Raw genomic sequence first — 24,733 nt, forward strand, 5'->3', positions numbered from 1 at the left:
AATTTGTCTTACTGATGAATGATAAAAAGCTCAGCACTCTTCATTAGTTATGACTACTTTTAACTCCAAGCATAGAAAGTCAATAATTAAAGATATACACATTTAAAAATATTGTGGTGAAGCAGGAGCATTTCCATGAGTTTGAGGTCAGTCTATATTATATAGTGAGTTTCAGAGCAGCTTAGGCTACAGAGAGAGACCCTATGTCACCCATCTCTCACTAAAAACTAAAATGTTGATATATTATTAACCTCTCCAGCCTGCAAAGAGTTAAAAATTATATAATACTGAATGTAGACATTACCATACATTGTTCATGGATTTTCAGTAAAACATTCCTATAGAACAATTTAATGACATATAAAAATTTAAATAAGCATGATATTTGATTCATAAATTTCATTTGTAAGATTTTTAACTTGACTTAATTAGGTACATAAATTAGATATATATGCATATATTTTATAAGACTTGATTAAATAAAATATCACATGTTCATACAGTGGAATGTTATTGTACCTTTTAGGAGACTTTCATGTAGGAGAGGTGAAGAAATGCATAAATCAAAGTGAGATTATTATCTAATATTTCAAAGAATCTTAATAAAGGTTGTCTCCAGTGTAGGGAAATCTATGATTCAATTATATTGTCAAGGACCCAGTTTTCTTGAGTCTCTGCTCTGCCATGTTCTAACTAACTCTTCTTTTGATCACATTCAATAAATATGTACATGCACTGATTGACTGTAGTTAGTAATTAGCAAAGACACAGAATCTGCCCTCATGCAGTTATAGAAAATTTACTGTATAAGAAAAAATTAACAGAACAATGTGTTACATGATACCATTTGTACAAGAGATTCATTTATGTGCAAATATAATTTCTATCATCTTATGACTATTATGACTAAGTGCTTTTTTATATGGATTGTCTCATCTCATCCTTACCACAACTTTATGAGCTAAATACCATCATTCAGTATATGATGTGTGAAATATATGTGTGAAAGGGGACTCAGAGATATTGAGTTGCACTTAATTTCTGGTAGAGTCAGAATTTGAACTTATATTTGTCTTGGAAGAGAAGATCTGTAATGAAATAAACAAAAACACTTTCTTTAGGAATTGGTAATTAAATGCAGTTGACTACAAGAGCCAAGAAAAAGGAAGAGAATATTGATAAATTAGTAGTGGGCCATGGTTGATTGCCTAAAGTTGTAACAAAAGTTTAAACAGGCCTTATGGGAGACAGTGACAAACAGATCTTGTAATCAGAGAATTCCAGAGGCTACAGAATAGAATCATGTGTGTGTGATCAGGAGGGGTCAAGGTCATTGGTGAAGAAAGTATGATTATTATTTTTATATAACTCACAGCCAGACAGATCAGATGATGGAAAGCCTTGTAGTTATGCCAAGAAATGTAAGATTTTTTTCAATTTTGTTCAAATGTGATGAGAAAGCATGGGTAAATTCTAATTTGGGTGAAGAATGACTTGATCTGTTATGGTATGATAACTCTACACATTTTGGGAATGTGTCATGGATATGTGAATAAGAAGTAGGGAGAAGGGTAAGATAATTGAAGTAGTTCAGAGTCAATAATAGCTTGGACAATGGTGATAGCAATGATGATGGAGAAAAATAGTTCTGAGTTTGAGGAATTTATATCTGTGTGTCTTAAGCAAATTAACTACATTGGTTTGATGCTTAAAAGATGGCCTGAATTACTTTGCAAAGCAGAGAGTAGTTGAAATTATGGGAGTGGATTGGATTGTCTGGTAAGGAGAGATTTTGAAGAGTAGAGGAACAGTATTGTGTCTTTCCACACAACTTCCGGAGAAGCTTAGTGAATGCAGAAGCCGTTCTACCAACAAATCCTATGACTACAATTTATTTCATTGTTTACCTAAACCCACTGCTGCATTATGACATTACCACCTACTCCTTTTCTGTGAAATATATCTCCAGGATTTCCATGATCTCCTTTTATGCCAGTGGTTCTCAACCTTCCTAATGCCCCTGACCTTTTAATACAGTTCTTTATGTTTTGGTGACACCCCCCCCAACCATAAAATTATTTTCATTGCTACTTCATAACTGAAATTTTACTATTGTTATGAACTGTAATGTAAATATGTGGTATGTAGGATATCTGATATGCAACCCTGTGAATCATTCAACCCCCAAATGGTTTTCGACCACAGGTTGAGAACCAGTTCTCTAGTTTTTTTTCCCCCTTTTAGGCATCCCAGAATCTTTGTTGTTCCTCAGGCAAGGTTAAAGAACAGGGCCTTGGTCTGTCTATCAGCAGTGATGTTTGGAGGAATGTGTTCCCTAGTATCTGTTAGCTATTCAAAGATTTTGGAAGCTTCTGACCCTATAACTTGATGGATTTGAAAAGCAATCCATAAAGCTATCTCAGAAAAGAATTAGGAGCAAGGGTAGAGCATTAACAAAAGCCCTGAGGTGGGAAAACTCTTGGCATGTTTGAAGAACAAAAAAGGAAGAGCTGGAGAGATTAAGAAAACATACTGCTCTTGTAGAGGGCCTGAATTCAGTCCCCCTATCTTGTGGGTCTTAACTGCCTGTAATTCTAGGTGCATGTTGTCTGTAGACATTTGGCTTCTGAGGAACAGAACACACACACACACACACACACACACACACACACACACACACACACACACACACACGTATATATAAAATTAAAATAAAGAACAAGAAAGGAAACTGAGATGAACAAGAAATCAGATGTAAGAAATGAGGTCGCAGAGGTGGCAGGATGGAATTCATTTTAGGGTTCTTCTGTAGACTATTGGAAGGATTTTGTGTTTTAAGCTGAATGAAATTGATAAGCACAGGAATATTATGAGTAGGTGACTGTTTTAACTCATGTATTATCAGACTCCCTTGGGCTGTATGGATAATAGACTGGTAGGGAAGGGGTAGCAAGAATGACTGTAGGGAGACCAGTTTTATCACAATAATTCAGGTGATAAGTGACAGTGGACAACAGCAGCATTAACACATTAAAGGTGTTAAAAAGCTGTTAAATTCTTGTCTTATTCTTCTGCCAACATAATTTTCAGATAGATCAAATGTGGAGTAAGAAAGAGAAGGAAAGAAGAATGACTTTAAGCTTTTAGGCAGGAATGCTTTGGAGAAAGTTAACATTACCTTTAGGAGCTTGATTAAATTCAGGACATGTTAAATTTGTCATTCTAATGGACAATCAAATTGAAATGACAGGTAAGTAGTTGGTTATGAAAGTCTGGAGTCCATGGGTAATAGATGAGCTCAACATATCAGTCCAGGGCTTACTGGCTCACAGATAATTTTTAAAACCAACGAATGGCTGGGGTCACCAAGGGAATTAATATAAATAAAGAAACGATAAGTTTAAGCCTAGATAAAATTTAAAGGTGTGGAAAGCTCTATGAAATGCAGCTTCATAGTTAATTTCTCTTTCTTCTTTTCTTACTCCTCCCCTTAATTTACTTAAGCCTGCAAAAATGATAAGGCAGTACTGAGATTAGTCTGTGTATGCCTAGATTCAGAATTTCTTTTATATTTCTTTCAGATGTGCACTATCCACCTTGGAAAGTGTATTTGATGACTGCATTCCAGTCTGGGTCCCATGTCCTCACATGATAGTATGCCACAGTCAGATTTGAAAAACACAACAACCAACCAACCAACAAACAAAACAAAACACCCAAGGGAATTTAGCTTGGAAAAGACATTCCAGTGAAGACAGTAGTTATAATTAACTACTTGCCTGGTGACAGAATTATAAATCTTGATTAAAAATTACAATGCTTAAGTTTTAGGCTTCACACAACCAACTTTTTACATAGTGGTTTGGGCTGAAAATGAATAATAATATTTCTGTGATTTTCAACATGAAAACCATATATCTTTAAAATTGTGTCCTCTTTTTGGCTTTCAGATACTTTTGACTATGTTTATGCAAGGTATGTCATATCCAATTGGTATACGCTACAGTATGGGATTGGTATCTTACTGGTATCCTTGTTTGCAACAATGAAGGGACACATTCTAGAAATAGCTACAACACACATATGGAATCTCTCAGTCACATGATCAACCATTTTACTAAATACAAGCATATTTTCATTCACATACAGCTAAATAAAGAATTTTTCACATTTCATTACAGTGTACAACAAATTGAGGCAAAGTATACAGTACATTTTGTTCTGGAATATAAGACAATCTAATCCAACATGCAGTTGTGATCGTTGTTACAGTTAATCTTTTCTTTACCTATGTAGTAAAATAGCTTCTAATGCATTATCCTTAGTATTTTATGAACACCTGATTTTTTCACATTTATTGTCTAAAACCCACTTATTGCAGTGACAACAGCACTGAATTCTACTAAAAGGATTTTTGAGATTTTTTTAAAACTTATGGAAGAAGTCAAGTTCAGCCACCTCTGCTGCATTTATGCTGGGTACTTTGAAACCCACTTTTAAAAGCCAGGAATGGCAAAGTATATAATGTATTTTCGTCAAGAAAACTGTAGACCTGTTTTATTTCTACCCCTGCCCCCTTGAGTCAACAAGAGTCTAATCAACTCTTATTTATCCACTGGATAATCCTGGGTTTTAGAACAATCTAGACATGTGTATCATTGTTGAAATTTTGTGTTAACCCACAAAAAAGGTTGTATTTGCCTTCTACAACCAAGAATCTGGCAATTTAAAATACGTGAAATGATTATAGAATGAATGATCATTTATCTGCAATTGATAATGTGAATTGGTCCAAAATGACTTGTTTATACAAGTTGGAGCAAAGGTGGCTAAACAACCTTTCATAATTTTTATTATTTGGGTTATTTTAGCTGAAACAAATTCCCAGATTCACACATATTCATTCTGAACTCGAACAGGATATTGCAAATATAATTTGCCATTCTTTCTACCACAATGTATATATGAGAAACTTGACTCTAATCAGAATAGTTTTCTTACTGTCAAAAGTATGGCTTTTGCCTAGCTGAACTGGCTACAATCCAAAAAGAAATTTAAAGCATCACTTCTTTTTAAGAAGATAATGAATTTTTCATCTCAGCCATTCTAATTTGCTGATGTGGTTAGCTGTCTGTTCACCTGAGAATTAAGAGCTGACTCTCTCGGGTAGACAGGAGCCCAATGTAGGTACATAGCAGACAGGTAGTCAAGGTCATTGTGAGGTGAGTACTTTATCCCCAACCCACTCCCCATTGTTGTATTTGGTTCCTTTTAATAAAATATTCATAGTGTTTGTGAGAAGAACATTTATAACCCATACAGTTTTAATGTGTTTTCAGTTGTGCAGTTAATCCCTTATTTAATGCCCTCTTGTCAATAATACCTGAGTGGCCTTTACCTTTTATTCATTTCTAGATTCCTGCAAGATTATAGCTGAGCTGTAAAACAAGGAAAACATATTCTATCATGTAGAGAATATTTATTTATAGTCACATGTCTCCAAAGGTTAATAAATTAATCACTTATTCATATGAATAATGATCCAGTGAAAAAAGCTAGGTATCAGGTAGGCTTGGTTCTTGCTTTCTTATTATGTAAAATGGGATCAAAAATCTCACAGTCCTATTATGGTGATCAAATGAGTGAAATAAATTAATATGAATAATTTTTAAGGATTCCAAGACTACGTGTTGAGCCAATACTCAGAATAGAACCAATGACCAAGGGCTTGACTTAGGGTTTTTGTTTGTTGACAATCTCTGTGTTGTCGTTGTCAGGTATCTGAAGAAGCAAGCAGTATACTTACTTCGGGATTATGGTTCCCTGATGCAGTGAAAGTCCAGGTATGATTAGAGGGGAAATAATGTGGCCTTTGAGTTACAGTGTTTCCTTTTTCTCCTTACATGATCATTTTACATGGAAGAATTTCTTTCACATAGTTGGCAACTTTATCATGCCAGTGTACACTTTTCTCAAATGTGATAACAACAATATGTGAATGACTTCCCTTTTCATATTCACAGCAGTTTTACTAGAATGCTAGACCTTGAAAGAGCTTTACCAAATAGTTGATTCATATGGGCTTTTCATTTTACAGTTGAACTGTTAGAAGTGGCTTGATGTGTTTGTATAAAACCCAGCACACATCTGGCACGGTATTATCATTGAATAAGTTGATATCATACTCTTTTTTTTTTCAGTTATCTTAATTGTCCCCAATTGATACTTGATTTCTTTCTATATGTTTCTTTATGGTCACCATGTCTGAAAAGTTGTAATACCAAGGAACTGTTTATCTGTCTGTAGGTGTTTTCCTGGAACCTAACTTTCAAATACCCAGACCCTTAATATGTGGTCCACAAAGGGCACACAGAGCAGCCATTGCTGAGCCTGGCCCACAAAACAAGGTCTGGTCCAGCCCCTGTCAGCAATTTAGTCCCTCAGTCACAGCACCCAGGCTCCCTATCTACCCACACATGAGCCTGTCAGAGATCCAGGCCTAGGAAGAAGGCTCATTTATTATCCAAACGTTGAGTTCTCTTCAGTCACATAAGGATTCTATTTATTTTGATAACTTTTAAGTTCAAGTGGGAGAGTATGTTTTGAAAATGGAAGGGTTAACTAGCACAAACATCTCCTCTCTGATTTGATAACCTCTTCTGAAGAATGAACAACATTTGGTACAAATCCACTCTTCACCCCTTCCCAACCCTCCTGGATTGTAATCTCCCCCCTTTTAACCAGCTCATATATGTCTCTTGTCAGGTCTGTGAAGGCTTTCTCCACATTAATGGCATCTCGGGCTGACGTCTCAATGTACTTCATGCCGTATGCAGCAGCCAGTTTCTCGGCCTCGTGGCGAGTCACTTGCCTCTGTGTATCCAGGTCACACTTGTGACCCACCAGAACAAATACAATTTGGTAGGGCTGAACGTGTACTTTGGTCTCTTCTAACCACTCATGGACATTCTGGAAGGACCTGCGGTTGGTAATGTCAAATAAGAGAAGACCACCTACTGAATTCCTGTAGTAGGCGCGAGTGATGGATCTAAAACACAAGAAAGAAGTAAAGAATAAAGTTCGTGCTCAAACTCCTTCACTCCAACGAACTCAGTGTATTCTAGTGTTCCTGATTCCTGACAGTCCTTTAGTAAATACAAATGCAGTCTATAACAATAATGACAAGTTTTCAACTGAGTAAAATGTTAAGAATGCTCGTGAACTTTCAGGTATTTTCCCTTGAATTTATTATAATTGATAACCCCTGAAAATATCTTGCAAAATATTTCATTTTTCTATTTATCATTAACCTGTTTTGTGTTTGTTTGTTCCCGTTATTGCTATTTTTTTCTAGCAGGGGTCATCAATCAATCTCTTCTGTGAGGAAAAAGACAATCTTGCTTTGTATTTCCTAAGCCACTTGGGAATGAGAATGGGAAAATGGGGATGGTAAAATGTTCTGAGGCAGGGCTAGAGAAATGGTGCAGTAGTTAAGAGCGCTATTTGCTCTCCCAGAGGACCTGAACTTAATTTCCAGCACACACATGGCAGCTCACAACTGTCTTTAATTCCAGCTTCTGAGGATCTGACATCCTCTCTTGACCTGCATAGTCACCAGCCACTCATGTGGTTCACAAACATATATGTAGGCAAAACTCTATACACATAAAATAAAACAACATATTTAATATTGTTCTGGAGAAAATCCTTCCATCTGTATTCACTGACAAAATTCAAAGAGGCTGACTGAGGAGGCACTAGCTGGGAGAATCTGCCAAAATAGTGAAAGTGTTCCAATGAAGTTATATTATTATTTTGAATCATGTAATTAGGTTATTTTAGCCTACTTGTACATTTATTGTACTTCTTAAACAGAAGAAACATCACATATTTTAGTTTCTTGAGTTGACGAACCTTATTACAAACATATAATGTGTTTTGCTTAAGAATGTAGAATCTCATGAAAGGATGTAGAATAACTTGCCTATATAATCACTTGCTTTAGACTACTGCAATTTTTGAAATCTATTTTTAGGATTTCTGTCTTCTTGAGAGGGTATGATAAATAATAGCTGAAAATGTATGGGAAAATGGCTCAGTGTTAATGTGGGGGAAATGTCTAGGGAATTACAGCCCAAGCTAGAAGATGATATGGGTAGGCCTTACAAATAAGTTCAGGTCTCTAGAACCAGGGATATTAGCCCTGGGAAATGGATATTCATAATTTCTTTATGTTTGAAGATTAATGGGGAATGATAATTGTATTGGAAAATGCTCCAATTTGTGAAAATGTTGATTTGAGAAATCAATGAGCAGTGTATCCAAGCTCTAGAATATATTTATGCATTAGTGGTTTGTATTTAGCACAGAAGATATCAAAGTATTTTAATCATAGTGTAAAGTTATATAGAACTAGACACTGACCCTAAATTAAAAAAAAACATAAAAATACAAATGACATATTGGGGAAATAGCTCACAACATACATGACATAAAAGGGTTAATGTTCTTTTTGTTAGACAGAAGTCCAGGCTGGCCTTCAACTACTTATCGTTCTCTTGCCTCAGCCTTCAGAGGGCTGGAATTATAGGGCTATGCCACCACTGTTGGTGTTGGGATAATCTGTAAAGTAGTCCTACAAATCAATACTATATAATACATAATAAATAGTAAATATGAACAAGCCATTCATACAGAGATCCCAGCAAACATATATAAGAGACCTTTCTTTATTCATGAGAACTTATATAAAGTATTTGCCAGAGCTTTGTACAAGTGGGAAGTTAGAGGCAACTTAATTACCTAACTAGTATCTTCTGCGTCCAACTAATGTTCAGTGGAGAATGAGTCAGTGTTTATGAACTGAGTCCTTTTGCTCTGGTTCCTCCTGTTCTACCTTACTTTAGTTCAAACTGTTCTCTACAAAGTTTTTATTAGTTTGTTTTCTGTCACTTATGTTTTATTTATGCTTTTCCCTATTCTGGGCATTTCCTATCTTTACTTGGGCTTCATCTTCTCCGGTCTCTCCTCTGTATTCATACATGAAATTACAAATAAATACTACAAAGGAAGAGCAAAGGATTGTGAAAGAAAAATAAACATGCTGAATGATTATGTGCCCAGTGGTACAGTAGGGAGTGGCATATAAATACAAACAACAAAACACTCTTTTGTGTGTTGCCTCTGTTTCTGTTTCTTCTGACCATGCTAGTACTGAAGTTCCAAGAAGTCAGGGGCTCTGACTATTTACTTTATATGGAATTCTCTTATGTGAGTAACCTCATACTATTTCTTCAGAAATGATTCCACCCTCTGGCAACTGACTGTATGATGGTTACAAGACAGTCAATTAATCAGTCTCCATTTCCTTTATATTAGGGCATATTCATTCTCTCTGTGTCTCTGTCTCTCCCTCTGTCTTTTCTTCCCCACAAATATAAACGGATATATAGAAAGAAGTCAATATACATCTACCTACCTATAGCTTTCAGTTATGTTAAAATGACTTGGATTTTTTTAAACTATGAATCATAGGGTCTGATTTTGATGAATTATACAGTGATCAATTTCAAGTTATTTATTAGCTACCAAAAGCAGATTGATGGAGTTGTGGTTCAAATAATGTGATAATGAATGGCCTTCTCCTGCCTGGGCGGTTCTTTCCTGCATCGAACTCAAAGGTAGCTCAAAGTGGGCTTGAAAAGCCCCAGACAGACCCTTGTTTGTCACCCTGGCAGCATCGCGAAAAGAACCGGGAAGTCCTCTTTCCCCAGGGACTGAATAAGCCCCAAAGACCCTCCCACTGCTCGCGCGGGCCCGTGGTGCACTCCCACCTGAACCTCTCTTGACCCGCTGTATCCCAGATCTGGAGCTTGATGCGTTTTCCTGGCTCGATCTCCACCAAACGGGAGAAAAAATCTACCCCCACGGTGGGATCTGAAACCTGAGCAAAGCGGCCCTCGGTGAAGCGGCGGATCAGGCAGGACTTGCCCACCGTGGAATCGCCGATGACAATGAGCCGGAACTGGTACAGCCAGATGGCCTCCATGGCAGTGGCCTGGCAGGACTCTTCGGCCCGGGCCTGGGGAGGCGGGAGGGGGCGCCCCACCAAGGCCTTAGCACAGATCAACCCGTTTCTAGATCGGCCGCGAGAACATCACTGGCCTGGTAGCCTGAAGCAAGGTAGGCCCAGGCGCTGGGGGAACGAAGGGATGGATGCTGCGCTCGCAAAGGTGATGAAATGGCAGCAGCATCAGCACCACGCACTCTGACTCATCACTGAAAACCGAGTTACTGTAATTCTCTGCGTAGACGCGGCAGTAGTTTCACCACACTGTCTGTTAGAGGAGCGCACACAAAAACGGACAGGAGAGTAATGTGTTCTGTTTTTAATTATACCGACCACTCTCCTATTAATATAAAAATTATTATAAAAATTAATATAAAAATCTCTCTGCCGTTACAATTGCAAATCTAATTAATTTTTATTAAATCTAGAAAAATACATAAAAGTAAACAAAAGTCGAATAATTGTCTTCTCCGGGTTTCCATGCTCAAACATGCAAATATTATTATTCAGGCATATGCATGTGCATTTATTGCTATTTATTTTTTAAAAGACACAAAATTTAATCCTATACTTTTTGTGCAAATAACAAAGTGTCATATACGTCTCTCCATTTCCAACACATTTTTAAAAGAACATTCACACTGTTTTCCCTAATAGCTGTCCTAATTTATTTATAACCAGTGGTGTGCAAGGGTTCCCTTTGCTCTACACACACACACACACACACACACACACACACACACACTTGTTATCTTTAATCTTGTTCCCCTCTGCTGATTAGAAGAGCACAAAATCAGTCTCCTCATTACCATAAAATATGCAATAAAGTTTCCCAGCAGTAGGAGAAATCCCAGGGAGTCAGCACATTTTGAGTGCAATGTATAAACCTTGCTATGGGTAATCCGCTTTCATGATCATGGCATATCTTGTGCTAGGTAAGTATCTCTTTTGTCTTTTTGATAATTGTCCTTCATATCTTGGTGAGATGATATTCTACTGTGATTTGCACTTTCTTTATGATTAGTGATATTGAATATTTTTAAGATTTCTTTTCATGATTATTTGCATATATTCTGAGAAATATGTTTAGATTTAATGCTTATTTTTATTGGATATGTTCTTTATTTACATTTAAAATGTTTTACCCTTTCTCGGTTTCCCCTCCAGAACCCCCCATCCCATTCTCCCTCCCACTGTTCTATGAGGGTGCTCCCACACCCAACCACCCACTCCCACTTCCTGGTCCTGGCATTCCCCTACACTGGGGCATCAAGCCTTCACAAGACCAAAGGCCTCTCCTCCCATTGATGTCCCACAAGGCCATCCTCTGCTACATATGCAGCTGGAGCCATGAGTCGCTCCATGTGTACTCTTTGGTTGGTGGTTTAGTCTCTGGGAGCTCTGGGGGTTCTGGTTGGTTGATATTGTTGTTTTTCCTATGGGGTTGCTAACCCCTTCAACCCCTTCAGTCCTTTCTCTAACTCCTCCATTTGGGACCCTGTGCTCAGTTCAATGGTTGGCTGTGAGCATAGATCTCTGTATTTGTCAGGCTCTGTATCAGACTCCTGTCAGCAAGTACTTCTTGGCATCCACAATAGTATCTGTGTTTGGTGACTGTATATGGGATGGATCCCCAGGTCGGGCAATCTCTGGATGACCTTTTCTTCAGTCTCTACACTTTTTCTGAGGCTTTTTTTGTTTGTTTGTTTTTGTTTTTGTTTTTTTCCTACCGGATGGTTTTAGCTCCTTTGACAGAGATCAAGTGTGGGTTCATTTCTGGGTCTTCAATTTTATTCCATTGATCTTCCTTCCCGTCCCTTTACCAGTACCAGGCAGTTTTTATCACTATTGCCCTGTAATACAGCTTGAGGTCAGGGATGCTGATTTCTTTTCTTTTCTTTCTTTCTTTTTTTAAACAAGTGTTCATTTTTTATACCACCATGAAAGTTACAACTTTATCTTTTCCCAAAATTATTATTTTGTAGTAGGAAGTGTAAAATAAAGAGCAATGACAAAAGAATTTAAAATTATAAACATGTTAACTGTGTTACAGAACCATGATCACAACTGGTCATAAAAATTATAGCGCAGAATTCCTGGTGAGGTCTGTTCCTTCCCTCCTTTACCTGACTGTGAATACAACATTGTACCTAGAGGGATGCTGATTTCCCCACAGGTTCTTTTATTGTTGAGAATGGTTTTTGCTATTCTGGGTTTTTTTTTTTTTTTTTTTGTTGTTGTTGTTGTTAGTTCATATACATTTCATAATTGCTCTTTCTATTTCTGTGATGAACTGAGTTGGAAGTTTGATGGTGATTGCATTGAATCTGTAGATTGCTTTTGATAAGATGGCCATTTTTACTATGTTTATCCTGCCAATCCAAGAGCATGGGAGAACTTTCCATCTTCTGAGGTCGTCTTTGATTTCTTTTTTCAGGAACTTGATGTTCTTGCCATATAGATCTTTCACTTGCTTGCTTAGCATCACAAGAAGATATTTTATATTATTTGTGACTACTGTAAAGGGTGTCAGTTCCCTAATTTCTTTCTCAGCCCGTTTATCCTTTGAGAAGAGCAAAGTTACTGATTTGTTTGAGTTAATAATTTTGTATCCAGCCACTTTGCTGAAGTTGTTTGTCGGCTGTAGGAGTTTTCTCATGGATTTTTTTAATGGGGGGGGGGTGTTTCTTAACTATACTATCATATCATGTGCAAATAGTGATATCTTCACTTCTTCCTTTCCAATTTGTATCCCCTTGATCTCCTTTTGTTGCCTAATTGCTCTGGCTAGAACTTCAAGTACTATATTGTTTAGATAGGGGGCAAGTGAGTAGCCTTGTGGGATTGCTTCCAGCTTGTCTCCATTTAGTTTGATGTTGGCTATTGGTTTGCTGCGTATTGCTTTTATTATATTTAGGTATGGAACTTGAATTCCTGATCTCTCCAATACTTTTAGCATGAAGGGGTGTTTTATTTTGTCAAAGGCTTTTTCAGCATCTTATGAAATGATCATGTGGTTTTTTTTTTTTTTTGAGTTTGTTTATATAGTGGATTACATTGATGGATTTCCATATATTGAAACATCGCTGCATCCCTGGGATGAAGCCTACTTGATCATGGTAAATGATCTTTTTGATGTGTTCTTGGATTCTGGTTGAAAGAATTTTATTGAGTATTTTTACATCAATATTCATGAGGGAAATTTGTCTGAAGTTGTCTTTCTTTTTTAGGTCTTTTGCGTGCTTTAGGTAGAAGTGTAACGGTAGCTTCCTAGAATGTACTGGGCAGTGTTCCTTATGTTTATATTTTATGAAATAGTTTGAGAAATATTCGCATTAGGTCTTCTTTGAAGGTCTGATAGAATTCTGTACTAAAACCATCTGGTCCTGGGGATTTCCTTGGTACCTGATATCTGTCTAGAAAATCCTCCATTTCATCAAATTTTCCAGTTTTGTTGAACATAGGCTTTTGTAGTAGTATCTGATAATGTTTTGAATTTCTTCAGTTTCTGTTGTTATGTCTCCCTTTTCATTTCTGATTTTGTTAATTAGGATACTGTCTCTGTGCCCTCTGGTTATTCTGGCTATGGGTTTATCTATCTTGTTGATTTTCTTAAAGAACCAGCTCCTGGTTTTGTTGATTCTTTGTATAGTCCTTGTTACTAGTTGATTGATTTTAGCCTTGAGTTTGATTATTTCCTGCAGTCTACTCCTCTTAGGCGTATTTGCTTCTTTTGTTCTAGAGCTTTCAGATGTGCTGTTAAACTGCTAGTGTATGCTTTCTCCAGTTTCTTTTAGGAGGCACTTTGAGCTATGAGTTTTCCTCTTAGCACTGCTTTCATTGTGTCCCATAAGTTTGGGCATGTGTCTTTATTTTCTTTAAATTCTAAAAAGTCTTTTCTTTCTTTCTTTCTTTCTTTCTTTCTTTCTTCCTTCCTTCCTTTCCTTTCCCCTCCCCTTCCTTCCTTCCTTCCTTCCTTCCTTCCTTCCTTCCTTCCTTTCTTTCTTTCTTTCTTTCTTTCTTTCTCTCTTTCCCAAGTTATCATTGAGTAGATAGCTGCCCAGAGTCCATATATATATATATATGTATATATATATATATATATATGGGCTTTCTGTTGGTTTTGTTGTTATTGAAGACCAACCTTAGTTCATGGTTGTTGGGAGCCGCGCCCACATTCGCCGTTACAAGATGGCGCTGACAGCTGTGTTCTAAGTGGTAAACAAATAATCTGCGCATGTGCCAAGGGTATCTTATGACTACTTGTGCTCTGCTTTCCCCGTGACGTCAACTCGGCCGATGGGCTGCAGCCAATCAAGGAGTGACACGTCCGAGGTGAAGGAGAATTCTCCTTAAAAAGGGACGGGGTTTCGTTTTCTCTCTCTCTTGCTTCTTGCTCTCTTGCTTCCTGCACCCTGGCTCCTGAAGATGTAAGAAATAAAGCTTTGCCGCAGAAGATTCTGGTCTGTGGTGTTCTTCCTGGCCGGTCGTGAGAACGCGTCTAATAACAATTGGTGCCGAATTCCGGGACGAGAAAAAACTCGGGACTGGCGCAAGGAAGATCCCTCATTCCAGAACCAGAACTGCGGGTCGCGGTAATAAAGGTTCCCGTAAAGCAGACTGTTAAGAAGGATTCAACTGTATGAATTCAGAACTTTTCAGCTGGGGAACGAGAGTACCAGTGAGTACAGCTTTACGAGGTAAGCCTGGTCTTGAACTTTCTAACGAAATTCAAGACAGTCTATCAGAAGTAAAGTGGGAAATGGCTTTACAAGGTATATTTGGCCTTGAATTTTCTCTAGTGTTAGAAGCCCTTTTGTTCCTTTTCACATGTTATCAAGTGGTTAAGGCAGGGAGGATTCTAGAGGAAATTCAGGACAAGCTATCAGAAGTAAAGTGGGGAGAGAGAGTAGGAACAAAGAGGAAATATGGTACACAAAATAAGTATACAGGCCTTTCCAAGGGTCTTGAACCCGAGGAAAAGTTAAGGTTAGGTAGGAATACCTGGAGAGAGATTAGAAGAAAAAGAGGAAAAAGGGAAAAGAAGAAAGATCAATTAGCGGAGGTCTCTAGGAAAAGGAGCCTGTGCTCATCGCTGGATGGGCTCGGGGAGCCAGCTCTTAGTAGCTCTGAAGCAGGTGAAGAATCCTCCTCTGAGGAAACAGACTGGGAGGAAGAAGCAGCCCATTACCAGCCAGCTAATTGGTCAAGAAAAAAGCCAAAAGCGGCTGGCGAAGGCCAGTTTGCTGATTGGCCTCAGGGCAGTCGGCTTCAAGGTCCGCCCTATGCGGAGTCCCCGCCCTGCGTAGTGCGTCAGCAATGCGCAGAGAGGCAGTGCGCAGAGAGGCAGTGCGCAGACTCATTCATTCCCAGAGAGGAACAAAGGAAAATACAACAGGCATATCCTTTTCTACTTAAAACTTTAAGTCAGTGGGGTTTACAGATAGCCACAGAAAAGGTCCAAATTTCTGATACAGGACAATTCTTGGGCTCTGTGGTGTCCCCAGATAAGATTGTGCCCCAAAAGGTAGAGATAAGAAGAGATCACCTCCATACCTTAAATGATTTTCAAAAGCTGTTGGGAGATATTAATTGGCTTAGACCTTTTTTAAAGATTCCTTCCGCTGAGTTAAGGCCTTTGTTTAGTATTTTAGAAGGAGATCCTCATATCTCCTCCCCTAGGACTCTTACTCTAGCTGCTAACCAGGCCTTACAAAAAGTGGAAAAGGCCTTACAGAATGCACAATTACAACGTATTGAGGATTCGCAGCCTTTCAGTTTGTGTGTCTTTAAGACAGCACAATTGCCAACTGCAGTTTTGTGGCAGAATGGGCCATTGTTGTGGATCCATCCAAACGTATCCCCAGCTAAAATAATAGATTGGTATCCTGATGCAATTGCACAGCTTGCCCTTAAAGGCCTAAAAGCAGCAATCACCCACTTTGGGCAAAGTCCATATCTTTTAATTGTACCTTATACCGCTGCACAGGTTCAAACCTTGGCAGCCACATCTAATGATTGGGCAGTTTTAGTTACCTCCTTTTCAGGAAAAATAGATAACCATTATCCAAAGCATCCAATCTTACAGTTTGCCCAAAATCAATCTGTTGTGTTTCCACAAATAACAGTAAGAAACCCACTTAAAAATGGGATTGTGGTATATACTGATGGATCAAAAACTGGCATAGGTGCCTATGTGGCTAATGGTAAAGTGGTATCCAAACAATATAATGAAAATTCACCTCAAGTGGTAGAATGTTTAGTGGTCTTAGAAGTTTTAAAAACCTTTTTAGAACCCCTTAATATTGTGTCAGATTCCTGTTATGTGGTAAATGCAGTAAATCTTTTAGAAGTGGCTGGAGTGATTAAGCCTTCCAGTAGAGTTGCCAATATTTTTCAGCAGATACAATTAGTTTTGTTATCTAGAAGATCTCCTGTTTATATTACTCATGTTAGAGCCCATTCAGGCCTACCTGGCCCCATGGCTCTGGGAAATGATTTGGCAGATAAGGCCACTAAAGTGGTGGCTGCTGCCCTATCATCCCCGGTAGAGGCTGCAAGAAATTTTCATAACAATTTTCATGTGACGGCTGAAACATTACGCAGTCGTTTCTCCTTGACAAGAAAAGAAGCCCGTGACATTGTTACTCAATGTCAAAGCTGCTGTGAGTTCTTGCCAGTTCCTCATGTGGGAATTAACCCACGCGGTATTCGACCTCTACAGGTCTGGCAAATGGATGTTACACATGTTTCTTCCTTTGGAAAACTTCAATATCTCCATGTGTCCATTGACACATGTTCTGGCATCATGTTTGCCTCTCCGTTAACCGGAGAAAAAGCCTCACATGTGATTCAACATTGTCTTGAGGCATGGAGTGCTTGGGGGAAACCCAGACTCCTTAAGACTGATAATGGACCAGCTTATACGTCTCAAAAATTCCAGCAGTTCTGCCGTCAGATGGACGTAACCCACCTGACTGGACTTCCGTACAACCCTCAAGGACAGGGTATTGTTGAGCGTGCGCATCGCACCCTCAAAGCCTATCTTATAAAACAGAAGAGGGGAACTTTTGAGGAGACTGTACCCCGAGCACCAAGAGTGTCTGTGTCTTTGGCACTCTTTACACTCAATTTTTTAAATATTGATGTTCATGGCCATACTGCGGCTGAACGTCATTGTTCAGAGCCAGATAGGCCCAATGAGATGGTTAAATGGAAAAATGTCCTTGATAATAAATGGTATGGCCCGGATCCTATCTTGATAAGATCCAGGGGAGCTATCTGTGTTTTCCCACAGAATGAAGACAACCCATTTTGGGTACCAGAAAGACTCACCCGAAAAATCCAGACTGACCAAGGGAATACTAATGTCCCTCGTCTTGGTGATGTCCAGGGCGTCAATAATAAAGAGAGAGCAGCGTTGGGGGATAATGTCGACATTTCCACTCCCAATGACGGTGATGTATAATGCTCAAGTATTTTCCTGCTTTTTTACCACTAACTGGGAACTGGGTTTAGCCTTAATTCAGACAGCCTTGGCTCTGTCTGGACAGGTCCAGACAACTGACACCATTAACACTTTGTCAGCCTCAGTGACTACAGTCATAGATGAACAGGCCTCAGCTAATGTCAAGATACAGAGAGGTCTCATGCTGGTTAATCAACTCATAGATCTTGTCCAGATACAACTAGATGTATTATGACAAATAACTCAGCAGGGATGTGAACAAAAGTTTCCGGAATTGTGTGTTATTTCCATTCAGTATGTTAAATTTACTAGGACAGCTAATTTGTCAAAAAGTCTTTTTCAGTATATGTTACAGAATTGGATGGCTGAATTTGAACAGATCCTTCGGGAATTGAGACTTCAGGTCAACTCCACGCGCTTGGACCTGTCCCTGACCAAAGGATTACCCAATTGGATCTCCTCAGCATTTTCTTTCTTTAAAAAATGGGTGGGATTAATATTATTTGGAGATACACTTTGCTGTGGATTAGTGTTGCTTCTTTGATTGGTCTGTAAGCTTAAGGCCCAAACTAGGAGAGACAAGGTGGTTATTGCCCAGGCGCTTGCAGGACTAGAACATGGAGCTCCCCCTGATATATGGTTATCTATGCTTAGGCAATAGGTCGCTGGCCACTCAGCTCTTATATCCCATGAGGCTAGACTCATTGCACGGGATAGAGTGAGTGTGCTTCAGCAGCCCGAGAGAGTTGCAAGGCTAAGCACTGCAATGGAAAGGCTCTGCGGCATATATGAGCCTATTCTAGGGAGACATGTCATCTTTCATGAAGGTTCAGTGTCCTAGTTCCCTTCCCCCAGGCAAAACGACACGGGAGCAGGTCAGGGTTGCTCTGGGTAAAAGCCTGTAAGCCTAAGAGCTAATCCTGTACATGGCTCCTTTACCTACACACTGGGGATTTGACCTCTATCTCCACTCTCATTAATATGGGTGGCCTATTTGCTCTTATTAAAAGGATAGGGGGAGATGTTGGGAGCCGCGCCCACATTCGCCGTTACAAGATGGCGCTGACAGCTGTGTTCTAAGTGGTAAACAAATAATCTGCGCATGTGCCAAGGGTATCTTATGACTACTTGTGCTCTGCTTTCCCCGTGACGTCAACTCGGCCGATGGGCTGCAGCCAATCAAGGAGTGACACGTCCGAGGCGAAGGAGAATTCTCCTTAAAAAGGGACGGGGTTTCGTTTTCTCTCTCTCTTGCTTCTTGCTCTCTTGCTTCCTGCACCCTGGCTCCTGAAGATGTAAGAAATAAAGCTTTGCCGCAGAAGATTCTGGTCTGTGGTGTTCTTCCTGGCCGGTCGTGAGAACGCGTCTAATAACACATGGTGATCTGATAGGATGCGTGGGAATATTTCAATCTTCTTGTATTGGTTGAGGTTTGTTTTGTGACTGATTATATGGTCAGTTTTGGAGAAGGTACCCTAAGATGCTGAGAAGAAGGTATATTCTTTCGTTTTAGGTTGAAATTTTATGTAGGTATCTGTCAAAGCCATTTGGTTCATAACTTCTGTTAGTTTCACTGTGTCTCTGTTTACTTTCTGTTTCCACGATCTGTCCATTGATGAGAGAAGAGTGTTAAAATCTCCTACTATTATTGTGTGAGGTTCAATGTGTGCTTTGGACTTTATTAATGTTTCTTTTACAAATGTAAGTGCTCTTGCATTGGAGCATAGATGTTCAGAATTGAGAGTTCACCTTGATAGATTTTTCTTTGATGAGTGACCAGTGTCACTGAGGTGAGATCTTCTGGGAAGTGTTTTCTGAGAGTACAAGGCTGTGTTCCAGAGACAGCCAAGGTTGTACCTCCTGCAGCAGCTGTACTTGGTAATGTGTAAGAGTCATCCAGGTGGTACTGGTTTTGAAGGTATGAAGGCATCATGAAGAACAGCTGAATCTTGGCATTGTGAGAGGCCATGGAAGGCCATTGGTGAAGGTGCAACCTGTTTTAGTTGATAAGCCAGGACTGAAGGGATCATGCAAAGGATTTGAAGCTTGACACCATGAAGAGAGCCTATGAGAAGCTATTGGTGAAGCCTAGTTTGCAGTGGAAGACCCAAGCATATTAGAGATGCTAGTACCATGGGATGATCACCAAGAACAGCAGCAGCAGTGGAGTGGATCAACATGAGCATGGAGGGCTAACAGAGAGCAGAGCTGGAGAAATGACACCAGCCCTTTTATCATGTGTGGATGACAGACATTGAAACAAGAAGCTGTAACACTGAAGTTGCCTTGAAGACCACAAGATGTTTAAGATGCCACAGCCGTGGGCTATCTGCTGAGGAAAGCTGCCAACAGGGTGTGCAACCAGTCCACAAGAAAGAACTTTGTTGCACTTAACAAAGATGAAAAGAGAGTTGGAGATCTGAAGACTGCATTGACATCAGACAGAGAGATGCAGAATTTGGAGTTTGCCCAGCTGGTTTCTTGTTTTGCTTTGGGAGTTACAGTTAAGTGATTGGATGGATCTCAGAAGGGACTTTGAACTTTGGACTTTTACCATTGTTGGGACTGCTATAAACTATAGGGACTTATGAAGTTGAACTAAACATATTTTGCATTTTACTGTGTTTAGGTATGGCCACCATAGACTCATGTGTTTGAACAAGCCTATGGGGTCCAGGGAGTGGAATGTGATGGTTTGTATATGCTTGGCCCAGGGAGTGGCACTATTAGAGGGTGTGGCCTTGTTGGAGTTGGTGTAGTCTTATTGGAGTAGGTGTGTCACTGTGAGTGTCAGCTTTAAGACCTTCATCCTAGTTGCCTGGAAACCAGTGTTCTGCTAGCAGCCTTCAGATGAAGATGTAGAACTCTCAGCTCCTCCTTCACTATGCCTGTTTGGATGCTGCCATACTCCCACCTAGATGATAGATAATGGACTGAGCTTCTGAACCTGTAAGTCAGCCCCAATTAAATGTTGTCCTTTATAAGACATGGTGTCTACTCACAGCAGTAAAACTCTAACTAAGACAAATATAATCCCGTGAAAATATCAATGACCTTTTTCACAGAAGTAAAAGAAATATATTAAAATTCATATAGAACTATTTATGAATTATGAAAAATCCCGATCAAACATAGTAACTCTCTAGGAATCATAATATTTAATTTCAAAATACACTAAGAGCTATAGTATCAAAAGTAATATGTTATTGGTATTAAAACAGATAGGCAGACCAGTGGAATGGAAGGAATAAAAAATAAATTTACACAGCTCTAGTCATCTGTTTCTTGATGAATATGCTAAAAATATATTTTTAAAAGAGTGAGAGCCTGATCAATCAGTTTTGCTGGAAAAATTGGATCTATACACATAGAAGAATAAAACTATTTCTCTAGCTCTTACCTTGTACAAAATCAATAAGATGCAAACCTCTGAAACTGCTAGTGGAAAGCTTAACATTAGTCACAATAACTTCCTTAATACACCTCTGAAAGCCCAGAAAATAACAAAAAAGATTTGACAAGTGGTATTATATGAAATTAGAGCACTTCTGTGCAGCAGAGGAAAAAATGAACAGAATAAAGACACAGCTTATAACACAGGACAAAGAACCATAGATTAAATCCAGAATATAGAAAGAACTAAAAAAATATCCTGCTAAATAGATTAATAATTCAAATAATAAATGGACAAATAAACTGAGAAGACAATTTTTAAACAATGAATAATAGTTATAGAAAAACTGAACATGTTTAGTCATCAGGGAAATGTAAATTCAAAGTACATTGAAATTCTATTTTACTCCTGTCAGAACGGCTATTATTAAGAAACAGTGCCCAGCATGGTGGCACACACTTTTAATCTCAGCATTTGGGAGGCAAATGCAGATGAACCTCTGTAAATTCAAGGCAAGTATACATAGAGTTCCAAGACAGCCAGGGCTACATAGAGACCCTATCTCAAGAGAAAGGGAAAGGGAAAGGGAGAAAAAGAAGAGGGGAGAGGGAGTGGGGGAGAGTAGTAAGGGAAGAGGAGAGATGGAAGAGGGGAGAGGGGAGAGGAGAAAGATTATAAGAGCAAGAATACATGATAACAACCAGTTGTGCCAGCACCAATTGTTGAAAATGCTGTCTTTCTTCCACTGGATGGTTTTGGCTCCCTTGTCGAAGATCAAGTGACCATAGGTGTGTGGGTTCATTTCTGGGTCTTCAATTCTATTCCATTGGTCCACTTGTCTGTCTCTATACCAGTACCATGCAGTTTTTATCACAATTGCTCTGTAGTAAAGCTTTAGGTCAGGCATGGTGATTCCACCAGAGGTTCTTTTATCCTTGAGAAGAGTTTTTGCTATCCTCGGTTTTTTGTTATTCCAGATGAATTTGCAAATTGCTCCTTCTAATTCGTTGAAGAATTGAGTTGGAATTTTAATGGGGATTGCATTGAATCTGTAGATTGCTTTTGGCAAGATAGCCATTTTTACAATGTTGGTCCTGCCAATCCATGAGCATGGGAGATCTTTCCATCTTCTGAGATCTTCTTTAATTTCTTTCTTCAGGGACTTGAAGTTTTTATCATACAGATCTTTCACTTCCTTCGTTAGAGTCACGCCGAGATATTTTATATTATTTGTGGCTATTGAGAAGGGTGTTGTTTCCCTAATTTCTTTCTCAGCCTGTTTATTCTTTGTGTAGAGAAAGGCCATTGACTTGTTTGAGTTAATTTTATATCCAGCTACTTCACCGAAGCTGTTTATCAGGTTTAGGAGTTCTCTGGTGGAATTTTTAGGGTCACTTATATATACTATCATATCATCTGCAAAAAGTGATATTTTGACTTCCTCTTTTCCAATTTGTATCCCCTTGATCTCCTTTTGTTGTCGAATTGCTCTGGCTAATACTTCAAGTACTATGTTGAAAAGGTAGGGAGAAAGTGGGCAGCCTTGTCTAGTCCCTGATTTTAGTGGGATTGCTTCCAGCTTCTCTCCATTTACTTTGATGTTGGCTACTGGTTTGCTGTAGATTGCTTTTATCATGTTTAGGTATTGGCCTTGAATTCCTGATCTTTCCAGAACTTTTATCATGAATGGGTAAAGTTTCTGCAAGGCAAAAGACACTGTCTATAAGACAAAAAGACCACCAACAGACTGGGAAAGGATCTTTACCTATCCTAAATCAGATAGGGGACTAATATCCAACATATATAAAGAACTCAAGAAGGTGGACCTCAGAAAATCAAATAACCCCCTTAAAAAATGGGGCTCAGAACTGAACAAAGAATTCTCACCTGAGGAATACCGAATGGCAGAGAAGCACCTGAAAAAATGTTCAACATCCTTAATCATCAGGGAAATGCAAATCAAAACAACCCTGAGATTCCACCTCACACCAGTGAGAATGGCTAAGATCAAAAATTCAGGTGACAGCAGATGCTGGCGAGGATGTGGAGAAAGAGGAACACTCCTCCATTGTTGGTGGGATTGCAGGCTTGTACAACCACTCTGGAAATCAGTCTGGCGGTTCCTCAGAAAATTGGACATAGTACTACCGGAGGATCCAGCAATACCTCTCCTGGGCATATATCCAGAAGAAGCCCCAACTGGTAAGAAGGACACATGCTCCACTATGTTCATAGCAGCCTTATTTATAATAGCCAGAAACTGGAAAGAACCCAGATGCCCCTCAACAGAGGAATGGATACAGAAAATGTGGTACATCTACACAATGGAGTACTACTCAGCTATTAAAAAGAATGAATTTATGAAATTCCTAGCCAAATGGATGGACCTGGAGAGCATCATCCTGAGTGAGGTAACACAATCACAAAGGAACTCACACAATATGTACTCACTGATAAGTGGATACTAGCCCAAAACCTAGGATACCCACGATATAAGATACAATTTCCTAAACACATGAAACTCAAGAAAAATGAAGACTGAAGTGTGGACACTATGCCCCTCCTTAGAAGTGGGAACAAAACACCCATGGAAGGAGTTACAGAAACAAAGTTTGGAGCTGAGATGAAAGGATGGACCATGTAGAGACTGCCATATCCAGGGATCCACCCCATAATCAGCATCCAAACGCTGACACCATTGCATATACTAGCAAGATTTTATCGAAAGGACCCAGATGTAGCTGTCTCTTGTGAGACTATGCCGGGGCCTAGCAAACACAGAAGTGGATGCTCACAGTCAGCTAATGGATGGATCACAGGGCTCCCAATGGAGGAGCTAGAGAAAGTACCCAAGGAGCTAAAGGGATCTGCAACCCTATAGGTGGAACAACATTATGAACTAACCAGTACCCCTGAGCTCTTGACTCTAGCTGCATATGTATCAAAAGATGGCCTAGTCGGCCATCACTGGAAAGAGAGGCCCATTGGACACGCAGACTTTGTGTGCCCCGGTACAGGGGAACGCCAGGGCCAAAGGGGGGGAGTGGGTGGGTAGGGGAGTGGGGGTGGGTGGGTAAGGGGGACTTTTGGTATAGCATTGGAAATGTAAATGAGCTAAATACCTAATAAAAAATGGAAAAAAAAAAAGAGCAAGAATACTAGAAACTCTGTCTTAGAAATGGCTATGTAAACAATACTGAAACAATTGCAATATCAATAGACATGTTAATGTCCAAGTGGGGAATTTTCATGGGGTCCCACTCCTAGAATAAGAGCTACAGGCAACTAATGCCTGCTAGTAGAAAAATTAGCCTCTCCCAGACAGCCTCTGTCATGGTTTGAATATACTTGGCCCAGGAATTGGCACTATTTGGAGGTGTGGCCTTGTTGGAATAGGTGTGTCACTGTGGGCATGGGCTTTGATACCCTTGTCCTAGCTCCCTGGAAGTCAGTCTTCCTCTAGTAGCCTAATGTTGATCTCTGCCTGCACAATGCCTGCCTGGATGCAGCCATGCTCCTGCCTTGATGATAATGGACTGAAACTCTGAACCTGTAAGCCAGCCCTAATTAAATGTTGTTTTTATAAGAGTTGCCTTGATTATGGTGTCTGTTCACAGCAGTAACACTCTTACTAAAACAGCCCCTTTATAGGCTATCTAATGCAGAGTGGTCAGTCATGAAACCATAAACACATAAACAACAAAAATAGACTCAGCAGGTTGTAATATATATATATATATATATATATATATATATATATATATATATATATATATTACATATATATATGTATATATATATA

At 39.2% G+C, this 24,733-nt stretch overlaps 1 protein-coding gene, 1 non-coding gene and 1 pseudogene across 2 annotated transcripts; 1 reads left to right on the plus strand and 2 right to left on the minus strand.

The window, feature by feature from the left end:
• Positions 1–4,085: 4,085 nt before the first annotated feature.
• On the minus strand, positions 4,086–10,272 carry Rab39b (RAB39B, member RAS oncogene family). The gene is made up of 2 exons (NM_175122.6): positions 9,834–10,272; positions 4,086–7,048 (listed from the first exon to the last, which is right to left on the minus strand). Exons 1-2 carry the CDS (start codon positions 10,046–10,048, stop codon positions 6,622–6,624), a joined length of 642 nt encoding a protein of 213 aa, NP_780331.1. The 5' UTR covers positions 10,049–10,272; the 3' UTR covers positions 4,086–6,621.
• Positions 10,273–10,848: 576 nt separating this feature from the next.
• On the minus strand, positions 10,849–11,012 carry Gm25421. Its single transcript, XR_003953230.1, has one exon. It is a non-coding gene; the product is annotated as a U1 spliceosomal RNA (small nuclear RNA).
• A 3,699-nt stretch (positions 11,013–14,711) lies between these two features.
• LOC115489104 overlaps positions 14,712–24,733 on the plus strand; it is a 122,664-nt pseudogene continuing 112,642 nt past the window's right edge.

This window comes from Mus musculus, chromosome X (genome assembly GCF_000001635.26).
Source record: "Mus musculus strain C57BL/6J chromosome X, GRCm38.p6 C57BL/6J".
In the NCBI taxonomy this organism is placed as follows: Eukaryota; Metazoa; Chordata; class Mammalia; order Rodentia; family Muridae; genus Mus; species Mus musculus.

Excerpts from the sequence above, each read along its gene's own strand:
- Rab39b (NM_175122.6), bottom strand. The coding sequence starts at position 10,048 with ATGGAGGCCATCTGGCTGTACCAGTTCCGGCTCATTGTCATCGGCGAT. Across the intron at positions 7,049-9,833 it reads GCGGGTCAAGAGAGGTTCAG|ATCCATCACTCGCGCCTACT; the intron begins GTGGGAGTGCAC and ends CTTGTGTTTTAG.